The 14360-nt window shown below is 45.5% G+C and overlaps 10 protein-coding genes across 10 annotated transcripts; 7 read left to right on the forward strand and 3 right to left on the reverse strand.

Annotated features, from left to right (window-relative positions):
- Positions 1-102: 102 nt before the first annotated feature.
- Positions 103-459, reverse strand: N7469_004574 (uncharacterized protein; the record flags this gene model as incomplete). The annotated part of the gene is made up of 1 exon (XM_056643494.1): positions 103-459. The coding sequence occupies one exon, from the start codon at positions 457-459 to the stop codon at positions 103-105; it is 357 nt and encodes a 118-aa protein (XP_056502906.1).
- Positions 460-3017: 2558 nt separating this feature from the next.
- N7469_004575 (uncharacterized protein) lies at positions 3018-3866 on the forward strand (the record flags this gene model as incomplete). The annotated part of the gene is made up of 1 exon (XM_056643495.1): positions 3018-3866. The coding sequence occupies one exon, from the start codon at positions 3018-3020 to the stop codon at positions 3864-3866; it is 849 nt and encodes a 282-aa protein (XP_056502907.1).
- Positions 3867-4219: 353 nt separating this feature from the next.
- On the reverse strand, positions 4220-4468 carry N7469_004576 (uncharacterized protein; the record flags this gene model as incomplete). Its single annotated transcript, XM_056643496.1, has 1 exon — positions 4220-4468. The coding sequence occupies one exon, from the start codon at positions 4466-4468 to the stop codon at positions 4220-4222; it is 249 nt and encodes an 82-aa protein (XP_056502908.1).
- A 703-nt stretch (positions 4469-5171) lies between these two features.
- On the forward strand, positions 5172-5810 carry N7469_004577 (uncharacterized protein; the record flags this gene model as incomplete). Its single annotated transcript, XM_056643497.1, has 2 exons — positions 5172-5208; positions 5257-5810. The coding sequence occupies 2 exons, from the start codon at positions 5172-5174 to the stop codon at positions 5808-5810; spliced, it is 591 nt and encodes a 196-aa protein (XP_056502909.1).
- Positions 5811-5992: 182 nt separating this feature from the next.
- On the forward strand, positions 5993-7414 carry N7469_004578 (uncharacterized protein; the record flags this gene model as incomplete). Its single annotated transcript, XM_056643498.1, has 1 exon — positions 5993-7414. One exon carries the CDS (start codon positions 5993-5995, stop codon positions 7412-7414), a length of 1422 nt encoding a protein of 473 aa, XP_056502910.1.
- Positions 7415-8012: 598 nt separating this feature from the next.
- Positions 8013-8687, forward strand: N7469_004579 (uncharacterized protein; the record flags this gene model as incomplete). Its single annotated transcript, XM_056643499.1, has 1 exon — positions 8013-8687. One exon carries the CDS (start codon positions 8013-8015, stop codon positions 8685-8687), a length of 675 nt encoding a protein of 224 aa, XP_056502911.1.
- A 907-nt stretch (positions 8688-9594) lies between these two features.
- On the forward strand, positions 9595-10013 carry N7469_004580 (uncharacterized protein; the record flags this gene model as incomplete). Its single annotated transcript, XM_056643500.1, has 2 exons — positions 9595-9637; positions 9694-10013. The coding sequence occupies 2 exons, from the start codon at positions 9595-9597 to the stop codon at positions 10011-10013; spliced, it is 363 nt and encodes a 120-aa protein (XP_056502912.1).
- Positions 10014-10881: 868 nt separating this feature from the next.
- Positions 10882-11415, forward strand: N7469_004581 (uncharacterized protein; the record flags this gene model as incomplete). The annotated part of the gene is made up of 2 exons (XM_056643501.1): positions 10882-10921; positions 10976-11415. The coding sequence occupies 2 exons, from the start codon at positions 10882-10884 to the stop codon at positions 11413-11415; spliced, it is 480 nt and encodes a 159-aa protein (XP_056502913.1).
- A 1436-nt stretch (positions 11416-12851) lies between these two features.
- On the forward strand, positions 12852-13536 carry N7469_004582 (uncharacterized protein; the record flags this gene model as incomplete). The annotated part of the gene is made up of 2 exons (XM_056643502.1): positions 12852-13079; positions 13183-13536. 2 exons carry the CDS (start codon positions 12852-12854, stop codon positions 13534-13536), a joined length of 582 nt encoding a protein of 193 aa, XP_056502914.1.
- Positions 13537-13554: 18 nt separating this feature from the next.
- On the reverse strand, positions 13555-14196 carry N7469_004583 (uncharacterized protein; the record flags this gene model as incomplete). Its single annotated transcript, XM_056643503.1, has 1 exon — positions 13555-14196. One exon carries the CDS (start codon positions 14194-14196, stop codon positions 13555-13557), a length of 642 nt encoding a protein of 213 aa, XP_056502915.1.
- Positions 14197-14360: the final 164 nt, after the last annotated feature.

The following is a 14360-nucleotide window of genomic DNA, read 5'->3' on the forward strand; positions in this document are numbered from 1 at the left end:
TTCCGACATAGCCCGATTGACCACACAAACAATATAGCAATATGAGCGTGGGACGAAAACACATTGATGCTGAGATGATGGGCCCCGCCTTAGGTTGACACATTATCCTAGCTTCTGCTTGCCCTTTTGGACCAACTCATTCACCACCCTATTATATTCCGCGGTCTTGTCCTTGGCCGTAGTGTCAAATGTCGCGGTCGCAACCTTTCCGTGGGTTGTATTTTTCTTAATGAAATCTTTCAATGCCGGGCTCTTGGCTTGAGAATTGACTTGCAAGTTCACATTGAGGCTCTTTGATTTTTCATCGTAATGGCCCGCATCGATTCGAAATTGAAATTGCTCGTCTTTGGACTTCGAAGGGATAAGGCGGCTGCCTTCGGCGGCAGCGCCTGTAAATTTGGAGGAGGCATTTTTGACATTTTGCGCCAGTTGAGCAAAGTTCGACAAAGCCTTAGACATCTTAATCGGCTATGAGACTTCAAGGGATTTGGTTGGTATATGTGTATTGATTTTTTGATGACTCCGTTGAGAATTTTTAGGACATGGACTGGCTTTTATACTTGAAATCAGCATCATGCCAGGCATCAAAGCACTTGGTACGTACCAATAAAGAAAGAAAGCCAACACACGAGGGCAAAACGTGTCAATTAACAACAAATGAATTGTCAATCAATTGTGTATCACCAAAGTGAGCGATACGCTGCGAAGGTAAGAAGCACTAGCCTACCTGCATTAATGAAGCCCGTCCTTGCAAAAAATGGTTAGACCTATATCGCTCCCTCGAATTACCCACCATGATTGGACGTTCGTATATTGTCGCGCGCTATGATTCTGTATAAAGCATATAATTCTTCCCCGACCTATAACTCGATTTTAATCAAGTACTTTCGCAAGCGGGTCTCATTCATACCTGAAAATGGGCACATCGCTTCTTGTCATTTTCATAATACGGCAGAGTTCGGGGAATGCGCTAAGAGCTCTGATGCATAAGCCTGCAATTGCAAGACGTGACGAGTACACGCCATTCACGTCATTCAGGGCGCTAAACCGACAACGAAGAGATTTTGTTCCTTGAACTTCTAAAAATAGAAGAACATGTTGCGCGCCGTTACCCGTTGTCTCGTCTCATTCACCCCGTACTCACAGGATCTTGAAAGTCAAAGCGCGTATCGTCCTGAAACACCGGCCATATGGCATCCGCGCGTCAAATTAGGCATCAAGGGGTAGAAAAAGAATCAATTTTGAGTACAAGGAGGCAGATTTCGTATAGAAGTGAAGAGAGCTATTTCAGGTTACGTTAATCTCAAAATACAATTCCGTTATTTGTGCTCTGCGCCGGCCCCTCTACTTTGAAATGTGGAGCGCATCCACTCTCTGCTATCGCATCTAACGTAATGAACTTGTGGGGTATTTCTCCTTATTCGCAGAGTGCGCCCTAGGCTCTGCCTTCCCAACCTCCGTCCTTAACCTAAGCACGACACTAGTAACTTGTACATTACACCCTGCGAAGTGCCCTTGGGCATGCAATAAAATGCTAGGTACATTGAGATAGAGCAGTCGAACGGCCTCAGCTCTTGAGGTAGGCGAGGACTTCTCGGCCGCGTATTCTTAGAGTTTCTACCATAGCCCGCTGCAGGTTGTCTTTTGTGTGACCGGACACACAAATCCCATCCCTGCTGCATTAGTGTGTAAGCCGTGCGCGACTAGTCTAGAAATGGCCGAGATCACATGAGTTGGATGCTTCTCGAGCGGTATGATGAAGCAAGTAAATATCTTACTTCTCCAAACCACTCAGCCATAATGCTAGAGGTAAGGTCCTCACAGGTTTCCCAGAGTTATTATCGCTAACTAGCTTCAGGTCGATCGAGCAATACGTGCAACTCTTTTACACCTCGAGAAGATACTTCGGGAGGCTGGTGATAATGTTTGACTGACCGCTCTTAACCACTTCCTGGAGCTCATTGCTAACGTTTTTAGGCGTCTGCAGATAAGGCCAGAAATATCTTGCAAACCCCAAATCATATTTCTGCCCTCCATCAAATATTTGCATCAAATCTCAAACGGACTTCACGGATAGATCCTGCTTCTCACGAGCGTCGTTTGTGGTTCGAAGATTTCTCCTCTCGAAACGGAAATTGCTTAGGACAGCAACAGTTGCAAAAACTCGCCGCAATTACAAAACACTGGGCTTTATCAGAGGAGAAACTTGACGCTCTTATATCATGCTCTTTGCTTTGGTCAAGCTGTCCTCGGCTGTTCTGGGAAGGGAAGAAGGATAACGCAGATATGATTAAACGTTGTCTTGATGACCTCGAACGGATCAGGGAGATTGATCCGTTGAGGAGAATAACCATTTTGACTATACTGTCGGAATACGTGGATAGTGAACAAGAGCAGATGCGCATAAGCGGAAAACGACAAAGACATCGGTACCAGTCAAAGGCCGTTACCCAAGGAGCATATCGTAAAAAGATGCTTTTACCTACATCCTTACGCTCCATCGTGGGACGACTTTGGCCTGGCGCTCATCCTGCGGAAAGGAAAAAATCAAAGAAAATGCTTTCTCTATATTCCCGTTACGGGTGGAAATGGCAGCAGGTTCGACCACCTGGAATGATACTCTCCTTGCCTGACTGTGCTGCAAAAAGGTATGATCATCCTCATCGGTATAATGTGAACACACGGAAACGCGATTTTAGTGCTGATCCAAACAGATTTGAAAAAGCTTCATGGACTGCGGTGGAATTCGAGGCAATCAATGAATTCATCAAAACACTGCCGCAATACCGTATTCGAGCCCTTTTGAAGGGAACAATGAATTGTCTCGTATCGCATTACAACGGTAAAATCCAGCCAAATGCGTTGTCAAGAGTAGCTGCCAGCACCTCAAATACACGACCAATAGTTGACCAACAAATATCGACACCGGGACCGCGTATGTAGGACAAAATTTGCATTCAAACCAGCAACTAATGGCTAATTTAGCATATTCCGACGTCGGCACACTTGCCCCACAAATGGACGCTACCCAAGGCCTCGGAAACAGCAGACTGATTTCGTCGACCATACCAGCCGCGGATTTGTATTCGCCAGTCTCTGCTGAAGTCAGGTCGAGTTCACAGTCTGAGCAGGCAGCAAACTTCCAGGAGCCTGCAACGCCAGACACATCCGAGGACACCATGGGACTGACAAGAAGTGTATACTCAGCCTCCCCAATAACCTCTTCAAGGCGATCCGACCTAACAATGAACATTCCCTGTCATGAAACATGCCAAATGTCTTCTGAATCTCAGTTCGAAACCCCACCTCTACCCGAAGCTACGAAAGCTAGCATGACAAATGACACAACATCTGGGACTCACTTACGCTGTTTCGAAATATCCCAGGGCTCGCAAAATACAAACTTGTCATCCAACCAGAGTGATATGATGATCTTTCAGCCATGTGTTCATCCAAGCCAGGCTCTTCAAAACACGAATGAAACAGCCCTTTATGGTCGCGAATTCAACGACACAAGCCTGGCAATGCAGGGTCTTTATGGTGGATTATCCAATATTCCAATCCCCGAGATCAATGACCCCATGAACGCCATGCATTGGTTTGCATCGCAGGCTGAACACTATAGACGAACGGTCTATTCGACTCCTCCCAATAATGCTGGTGCTGAAAGTGGATTTCGGCCGCTTGAACCAGTCCTGCCAAACGATACGAGTCTTGCTTTGTTCGCAATTGAGCCGCAGACCGAGCTCAATATGACCCATCCTTCCTTCAATGATACTAGCCTTACAATGTCTGTGTTCGCTCCCGAGTTACTTTACTATGATGAGAGAGGATTTGGCACGAATTGCAGCCAAAGTGTTACCTAGGTATTCTGATTATCCTTCAATTGGCCAAAGATTTAAGATTACATCACCAGAATTATACATACAAACATCCAGCTTCCAGGTTCCCATGCATATGGATGCACATCTCATAACACAATGTTATCTATTATCAAAGCCACCAATCTGCCGTTTGGTGGAATTTGAAGAGTACATTCTTGTAAAATTTGATAATGATTTCCCATTTTCACGTCGAAACCATTGATGAGCACACTTCCTTGTACCGAGACTGGTATCATTATGGTGAATGTATCCGCGATTTTAGGCTGACCAGGAAAATACACAATGCCACCCTTTCTGCTTCTCGAAATCTTTCGGTGTTGATTGTGGTCGGATGCCTAGCGATAGTTAGACAAAGTAGTATATGTTGAGTCCAGAGATATTTCGACCTTCTGAAGATATTCTTCTAGCGCTATGTTCATGGCTTTGTAGCAAAGTTCACTGGGAAGAAATGCCGTAGCCCTCCCGATAGTTGGCTCAGAGACATTTTCGGCAACGGAAGAGACTTGATTCCAGGCCAACTTTGCACTCTGCTCGACATTCTCTGACGAAAGAACGAGGAAAGGAGGTTGGTTGCTTGTTGCCATGACGAGAAGAGCGAATCGAACGCGAACGTGGATAGCTGTACTGGGCCCTGATGCAAAATATGCGGTTATCTCACTTCATTAACAGCAGAATACACCAGGACCTGTGGGATGAATCGCAAAGGAAAGACTGAAGTCGCGGGTCTGACGGCTTTCGGAAAGCGGTCGCGGTCGCGGGGTCGCCGCGGGGCTTGTTTGGGTGCCATGAAGTCGATGCCCGACCCTACTTCCCATTTGCCCCACCTGCTTTGGGCAAGCGAAGTCAGGTGACGCGAGATCAATGAGTTGGTTAAATTATCTATCCTTGCCTCAGCTTGCTTCTGGCGCCCCATCTACGAGAAATTGGCAGCCCACCGTGTTATTGTATCACGGCAAGAATAGACATTACCATTGGCTGTGGCCCTAAGCGCATGACGCCAGCCCATCCGAGTTATATGTTAAGATGGCAGATGTGTTCCCGGGCTCACATATCCCAGTGGGTCTTTGCGATTAGGTCGTATCAAGTCACTAGATCCCCAAACCCAACTAGATCGTTCATTTCTACCCACCGTAGGTATATTGAACTATTAAATTCAACAAAACGCAACATACAATAGACCTTGAGTTGCATTTTTACAAAACAACGTACAAAAGTGTGACTTATTTTTCTATTGCTTGATCCCAATAAGGAGAAAAGAATTAGCCTCACCCGCGTCAAACGGACCTGATGGATTTACGTCCCCAATTTATTGGCCTCGAGCACCGTAAGTTAACTTCACACATTGACCTTCAAATACTAAGCTTGGCTATAGAAGTCACCATCGATAAGGACTTTGTTGCGCTTATGAGACCCCATCAGCAAAGCATCATCTACGCTTGCCGAGAGAAATTTCGTCTGGATAATCAAACCTGGTTGTTTTGTCCTGATCAGGTATACGTGGTGATGATGGAACTATCTCCGCTTTGGGTCCACGGCCGCGAGCTCGGGCGGAGATTATACGGCGCTTTATGGAGCAGGATGTCAGATCCAGAGTTCTTGAAAACTGAGCAGGGTATTTTCACCTGGCTTGCTATTGCGTTGAAACAGGAAGTCTATGTCTCTTATTACAAGGGGCATCTGTTTCCTATTCAGGAGAACGGACTGTCTCGGTCTGCAGTTCTGGATCGACTTGATCTTCTCTTTGATGAGGCCACTGGTTTGAACTACTGGAAAGCTGAATTTTGCATTGACAACTACGAGATGATCCCAGTGACTGGATCCACGTCACATATTATTCAATTCTTCGTCAATCCCCGCCCAATACCAGTTGACTATCTGAGACCTAGGATTAGAGCCGATCTGCCATCTTGTTCGTATCAAGGTTAAGTGGATTTTATGTACAATTGTTGCATAGTTATACCGAGCTAGCAGTTAAGACATTCCATTATCTGATATGGCTTATTTTTTTTCTATAAAGTCATGGAATCCCGCATAATAATCAACAATTGAAATCCAGCGTTCTTCAATTCCATATCACAAATTCTCACAGCTTCATGCTTTTCACCAAAATGTCTACACAACCCAATGAAGTACTTCACGCACTTCTTGATACATTTGCACCGGGACTCTCCTGGCTTGTCCGACTGCTCTCAGAGGTTCTGGGCGCTAATGCTTTGTCTTACGTTCTTCCGGTGCTTCTTCTTCCCATAATTTCAACATTTATATTGCCTTGGATAGTGGGATCTCTTGAACCCGTTTTTTCTCTTATCATCTCATCTGCGGAAATTAAACACCGCAATAATTTGTATCCTCAAGTCACAAGGTGGATGTCTGAGGTCAAATTTTACAGTCTGTCGGGCTCTACTATCGTGGGAATTACAGAAGCATTTGGTTTTTGGAATTCTAATCTCACCCCCGAGTTTGTAGAGACAGACGATGCAGCATATCGAGGCAAACTCATAAAGCTTTGGACCACACCTGGCCAGAGCCACTTCCAGTTCTTTCTTTTCAAAGGCCGTTGGTTTGCCCTTTACCGCGATCCACCTCGAAACCCTCCTGATACCTTTTCGAGATATTCCGAAAATGTATTTATCTATTACACTTTCTGGAATAAACGTTATTTCGAAGATCTTATGGAGACAATCCAAAAATTCAATGTTGACTCCCGCCGCGGTAAACTACAGGTATTTAGCGCATACCAGGAAAAGAGAGATGTGAGTTGGCGGCAGATGTGCAAGGAGGGAACACGAAGCCAGAAGAGCATGGCTGTGGACGAAGATATGAAACAAGATATTATCGAAGACATCCGAAATTTTCTCAGTCCAGAGTGTGTTGCATTTTACGAAGAACGTGGCATTGCGCACAGGCGTGGTTATCTGTTCTGTGGCAAACCTGGAACCGGCAAAAGCAGTTTTTGTCGAGTTATAGCCACCGAGTTCGACCTACCAATATATACGATCAACCTCGCCATTGTGGATAATCATTCTTTACAAGAGTTATTTCGCACACTTCCTGACCCTCCACAACGTTGTCTTGTAGTATTGGAAGACATCGATACCGCGGGGATTCAAAGAACTCGAAATACAACAAGTGAGGATGAAATCGATGGGAAAGAAAGGGTCACTCTGGCTACTGTGCTCAATGTTCTGGATGGACTTGGAGCGCACTGTGGTCATATTCTTATTGCTACGACGAACGCCAAACCAGAACTTGATCCCGCTCTGACTCGACGTGGTCGGATAGACAAACAATGCGAATTCCTGTATCCTGATCGAAAGACAATACAAGACTACTTCGCTTTCTTCTTCCAGAATGATTCATCTGATAAAGATCTATCCAACAAGAAGCTCGGAGAGAAAGCCGTTGAATTCTCCAAAGCTGTTTCCCATCGATCTGTGTCACCTGCAACCCTACAGGAGTATTTCTTGCAGTGCAATGGAGACCCGGACGCCGCAATTCGGAATGCACACACCCTAGTAGCTAGTCACTAGACGGAGTTGGACTACCCGTGTTTTTATTCCAATACATCTACCATAGCTGCAAAAATCCCAGAGCACTTTCAACACGACAAACTCTTACTCGGTCTCGCATCGCCATAGTTTCAGTAGCTACAGAGCTCTAGATTATCGGAGAAAACAATAGACTTCGAGAGTGATTGTGTGAAGCTTCTTGCTAAAATGTCTCTGCTCCCTCGTATACTATGTACATCTATCCTCAGCAGATCTCTGCCACAGGGTGGAATTATTTGACCAACGTGCATTTCCTGCTCACGGCCAAATACCCAAATGGGAAAGGTTCAGATCACATATCCTCTATCGTGTCGCAGCGAAAGGCTTCTCTAATCTTGGAGGTAATAATGCATACTGAAAATTCGTCCTTAGTTGCACACATCATTGAAATTAACTCTTTGCTTGCTTCTTCGTATATGCTCATCTTTATCATCAAAATTCCTTTGTTTTCTTTTCTTGTATATTGACGTGGCATAATCTTATTACATGGACACAGCACAAATTGAATTCGGACCCCATATTTTCGACTATATAAGTCTCGAGCGCGACTCTGGGATAGAATCCGTACAATTCATCTATCATGGAAACGGATTACGAAATTCTTAATATCGAAGCGGTCGAAGCCCATTGCCAGAAGAATGGCTTTGAGAGAGTCAGTGGTAGCACCATAATTCCTGGTTACCGTTCGGATGATCTATCGACGGTACATATCTTGCTCTTGAAACGTTCACCTGAAAGCAAGGACGATGCTGGCGTACTGAAAAAGAATTCTTTTCCATATACATGGGAGTGCCCCGGTGGTGGAGCAAAGCTGGAGGACAAGACTATTCCGAAAACCATAGTACGCGAGATCCATGAAGAAACCGGATTGAAACTCCAGATCGCTTCCGACCGTGTCTACTGCGTTCGATTTGATCACAGAGGATATCGAATGGCAAAATATATTGCGATTGCAACATTCGGCGAGGAAATACAGTGCCAACGACTGTCGTCCGACAAATTTCAGGAGCCTCGAGACTCGGATGGCATGGCAATACAGCTGAGCGACGAGCACCTCGCCTATCTTTGGGCCACAGAAGAGCAAATCCAAAATGCCGTACTCTACAATCCGCAAGCTACGGAACAAAGCGGACTGGTTATGGTGGAAAGCAACAGAAAGATTCTTTTGGACTTTTTCTCGTGGCTGAAGAAACACGATCTTCGCATGGAGTATGCCCTGCCTGAGCTCGATCCACAACCGACCAACCGGATGTAGTATCCACTTCAACGGCAGGTGGGGAAATACGTTGCAGCTATTCGGGTAGTGTGCTTGTATGTGCGCATTAGGTCTATGTATAGGTTATGGTTGTTGAGGAGGACATAAATTACATGGACCGGTTTTTTGGCCTCAATCCCAAAAAGGTTTAAAGCACTGTATCACTTTATGCTATGAGTTTCCTTTTTCTTTTGGGATACTTCCAATCTTAACAGCGATATATTGAGCCAGATCAAGAGCCCACTCAATTAGCTAAATATAAAGTCATGTCCCGCAAATAGTATTATTCAATTCATAGGTCTCATTGATTGGTACCCTCCCTTGATCACCGTGTCTATAACAACAGTCACCATGGTTAATCATGACGGTGAACAGTACAATCTAGGGTAAGTTCGGCTTCCCTGGATGCGAGATCTTACTGAAACGAGCCTCGTAGACGTGGAGCATACGATACAACAGGCGTTAAGAAGCATGGCGCACCTCCTGCACCACCGAAGTGAAGCTGACGTCGTACGTGGTATGAAATCGTTAGCGTTTGGCTAGAATATTGAAGATGCTTTCTTTTGAGGGGCTCGACGGGATATTTCACAAACTCCACCGTGTCCTGTTTACGTCATTTACATGTACTTTGTTTGATTTTGCGTCCAAGAAGATGATCACTCATCATGGTTGGGGAGCAGCCAATCCAGACGTGCAATTCCGGTCTTTGACTAAGGAGCCTTGATTCCGATGTCGCGTTTGATTCTATATAGATTATAATCTTGAGCTGCAAGAGTGTGCATATGAATGTTTGTTTGCATCTAGTAGACACAATATATATCCCGGGCGCTCCTCAGGATTGCACGGTTCTGTTCGTAATTTTTGTGTGAATTTTTCAAAGCTCAATCTCAATTCTATTACTGAGAAAATGCAGGCCCGCATTCCAGCCGCAATTCCCATGGTGGCTCATCGTATGCTATGCATTCTCTATATCCACCGTTAACGTTACCGGACTAATCAAGTATAGGAACGAAGCTGATTCAACTGCCCGATCGGCAAGACATCTCTGGGATTTTTATCCCAATTCATTACGGCCTATTGAATGTTTGCAGACAGTCGTTTCCCAGAAGGGGCAACTGGTTCTATCTCAGGGAGATTCGAAGTGTTCTTTGGAACAAGGGAAATGCTCTTTCGGAGGAGAGTACTCGCAAGGAACTCGCGTGTCTCAGGGGGGACATTGAATCCATTGCTGGTGCCCCTGGAGACTCTGTGCGCAGATCGATTACGGAGGTGATGACAATGGACGACGGTAATCACTTCACTGAATGGATATCGCCGGAGACTTAGAGCATAGAGAATTGACAAGTGCCTATAGGAGTACAAATCATCCGCTTTCCATCCAGTGATCATGTATATGGTGATTTTGTTCCAATATACTCCGATCTCAGTGATGCCTGTGAGAGGTTCTATGGGCGAAGAAGCAATCGCTTCTTGCTTGCTGAGATTCAACTTGTTCTGTTGACAGATATCCGATTCAATGATCTCAAACGTTTGACAGAATATATTCAAATCTACCTTGTGGATCTACTGAATAGTGACAGCGAACTTGTCTTTTCTCCACAAGGCAACCTCGTTTGGCTTGTAAATCGTGTTAAAGGGTATGTCAAAATCTGGACCTGCGAGGAAAAATGGGTCTATCCTGGCCAAGGAAATCAAATAATAGCCCTGGTTGAAGATCTTCGGCCTTTGACGGTTCACTCTCAGGAGCAATGGTTTTGGGAAATAACACTTCGTTTGCCTTCGGGGACCGAAATCACATACAAGGATGTCCTTTCGAACTTAGTCTATCACCTTCTTTCGGCTCAAAGAGGCGAAAGTAGCTCAGTTCAGCAGAAGTAGGTAGATTAGGATGTCGAGCGTCTATATAGAATTACTAATTAAGAAAAAAAATCTCTGTCAATTCTCGCCCAATGTAAGTGGACTGATTACCTGAGCCTAGGACCACAGCCGATCAGCCACCTTCTTCGTATCAAGGTCAAATGGGGTTTGCTTACTATTCCTGCAAAGTTATACCAAACTAGCTAGCCACCGAAGGAATTCCACTACCTGATATCAATTATTTTCTTCCTATAAAAGCATGGAATCTCGCATAAGAATCCGGAATTGAAACCCTGTATCGTTCAATCCCATATCACAAACTCTCACAAAGAGTACAATGTCTTCCAATGACCTGGAAGACAGAATCATGGCCTGGTGTATGACTCAAAAACCCTATTCTGCTTCTCATACTGACATCAGATTACTTCCAGTCGCCAACAGAGTTTCGCCAAGTTTGCAAATCGAGTACAGTGATGTTGCTCGGTACATTGCAGCGACCCGCTCACTTCCCATCAGTGAAATCACTAAAGAGGATATGAGTGATATACTCCTCTCAGAAATTTCCTATGCCCCTATTAGCCTCACCGAGAAGCTTGTTGGTGACAGAGAACACAATGCAGATCAGCAATGTATGATTGCTATTGTGAAGCTTCTTGTCAAAGGAACTCTCCCTCCTGGCGAGCAATGTTCATCTATTCTTGGCATATTCTTGACGCAGGACGGAAGTGATTTAACCAATGAATTACTGGAATGTTCGACAGAGTCAACCGACTGCTTTGCTAGAAGTCTAGGGAAACTGAGTAACGAGGCTGATAAATTGGATGAAGTCCTTGTGTTAGCTTCGAGAGAAGAGCTAGGAAGACTGGAATAGCAGGCTTGCTTGCGCTGACCGCTGTGCTAGTTATTTTCTACAGTTGGAGAGACATCTCTTAGGCAGTTCATGAATCGAGAAATTTAAAATCAGAATGTTTATTTATATCTTTGGATACCCTCTCAAAGTAAAAGCTCAGTTTTTCTTCAAACGAGATAAAGAGCACTATACTCCGAATTTACCTGATCTCTTCCATTTATAGTAGGGGGATATATCCGCATCGACTTCGATTTGATGCCCAAAGAACGATTCCCCTCGGCATGCACTACAATTTTGCGTCTTCCATAGCAGCTAGGCGCCGGGAAGCTACTACCGCGGCGTCAAGGCGCTGGCGACTTCGCCGGGGCGAGAAAGGTACGCACAATCTCTGACATAGTTCGCGCTTCTACTAACAGGCGTAGTGGGTGTCTTGAGTTATCGAGATGATGGGGATAAATATGTTATCTATCCCACCAGTGAAATCCTACACGAATGTCAAAGGATTTTTGATACCAGAAAGTCCGGATTTGAGCCCCAGCAAGTGTTCATTGTGATGAAGATATCCAGCAACAAGAAGAGTTTTTCCAGAGAGCTTGACTTTCTCCTTCACATTATGCGAATAAGGCTCTGCTTGACGGGCCATCATACCGATGAGGGTCGATTTATCAGGCTCGCTATTGCATTTCATCGAAAGGTCTGTCTACATGATGTCCAGCTGCCTCCCTTAGTGGGAAATAAAGGACACGTAGTGGACTTTCGAGGTACACTTCCTGGAGTTTGGGAAATAAAAATCCGCTTGTCGAATTCAGGGCAGATACACGTTGAGAGCATGCTAGGCAAGGCAGGAAAGCTTCTAGAGCATATCAAGTATATTGACTCCACCGACCCTCCATTTTGAAAGTCTGTCCATCATCCACTCGACAGTGAAGGTGGAACTTCTGCCAAAATTATTGAGTATAAAGAACCTTGCCTGACTGGGGCTATTAGCATCCTTCTGGTCCGCTACAAAAACATTCGAAGCCTTATAGATTGATACAACGTCACGATGATTTTGCTTTTAGTTGTTCTCCGTCAAAAACTCAATGGGATATCCCTGCTTTACAGTTAATAGAATATTTATTCTTGATGGATTGCTGGACAGTCTGAAGTAGTATTTGTATTATACTTGCTTAAAGAAGTCAATTCTTAAGACTATAGCTCAATCCTTCTACTTGTTGATGATTTCCATGCAACATAAGAGTTTTCTATTTCAGTACCTTTTCCTAGAGCTGGACACCGCCACCCCTCAAATTATACATACCAGCAATGTTTGTGCCCTGCTCGCGAAGAATATAAAAGCTAAGATTACCCCCTTTCTCAGGAAGTTTTTTATATATGGTTTCAGAGCTCACCCGTTCCTCGAATCTCTTTAAATATCACGCTAACCACAAGAAGTTAGCCTCGAGTGTCACATCAGCATGGCCTCTGCGCAATGCGAGTTCGATGGCGGCTCACAAGACGGCGGGATGGAGTCTTTGGGATACTCAAGGCTGCAAGCCTGCCTGGCGCCCCAGTCTATGATAGCTGCCGTGGCAAGATCCCTTAGACAACGACCTCACGCTACGGAGGGACGCGTTATTTACGGACGGGGAGACCGTAAGGCGTGCGAAGTCTTCTTAGAATACGGCATAGATGATAGTGACGCTGTATGTCGCCGATACGAGTAGCAGTGGAGAAAGCTAATTCGCGTCGAAGTTGAACAGAAAAATAAGAGAGGTGATAGGAACGCCCGCATTCCCTCTTCAGCAGGGCCCGATTATCATTCACTCGCCCGAGGCAATAGCTTCCTGGGGAACGAATGCCGCTCATCCCACTCGAAGCGGAGTTTCAGTCTTCCGGACACCCTCGAGCGACAGCGATAAATACACGTCCATTACACTATACCCCGCCTCCCATCACCTGTCTACTAACGAGTTCTTCGGTGGAGAACGAGCCCCACGGGAGCTGAAGCTATGGCCGCATGAGATATTGGTTGTGCAAGGAGCCCTGAAGATGGAGATATCAATGCCGGTGGACGGTTGGCTCGTTTGGCAAGGCTTTTCGGAGTTCCCGTGGGGATTAGACCCATCTTCGCCAGAAGCGTTTCCTTTCATGCGAATTTAGTTTCTGTGATTCTGATCCTCATGCCCTGAGCTGCCTATTATCGGTAATCAGCTGTTTGTTAAGTGCAATGGATCCAAGTGGATTACTCGACGAACTTTCAGAGATCTGTTGGTAGTGATGTCTTATCAAAGTCAAGCTTTGCGCTATTTGCCTTACGTTCGCGAAATTTTCATCCTGCAGTATCTCCACTGCCTTGGCCTCTTCGGCCATAGATAGTTGGCGGAATAATGGCAGCACCGGTATGAAGCACAGTGCAATTCCGGGCCCAAACTTTTCCTCAAAACGTAGGAGCTTCCGGCCATGCTGGAGCGATTTCGTGGTGCTGGGTCTGTTGGGTAGTCCCAGTTGCCGGATGAATAGGGACATAGTTCCCAGGCCATGTGAGCCTGTGCATAGTTGTGGCTGGCTTCCTCCATTTCCTTCAAGCCAGTTTTGCTCCCAGTGAGCTAGTTCTGTCCAGCGATGAATCTCCCGGAGCGCCAGTACCCAGCGACTGCTGTTCGCTCCCCCTGCTATGAGTGCGACAGCTTGTTGATCCGTCAAAGGTCCCATGCCTCGCTCCAAAATGACAGGCGACAGATCTAAGCGAAGAAAACTCAGGAGATTCTTGAGTTGGGCCAATAGGCGTTCGATGAGACGCTCTGCAGTAGGTTGTACCATGGCGTTGGCGTAGTGCCTTGTGAGTAGCGCGCAGAATTCTAGCTGGATACCAGTAAATTCCAATGTCGAGAAGAGCTGTTGATTGCCACCTGCCGAGATGAGATGATCGGAGCAATGGGCAAAGCAAATAATCACAGGTTCGAGACCGCTCAGAAGCCAATAGC

Source organism: Penicillium citrinum (assembly GCF_028827155.1).
Source record: "Penicillium citrinum strain IBT 23319 chromosome Unknown utg000003l:1.0-4596430.0:1.0-4598250.0, whole genome shotgun sequence".
NCBI lineage: Eukaryota > Fungi > Ascomycota > Eurotiomycetes > Eurotiales > Aspergillaceae > Penicillium > Penicillium citrinum.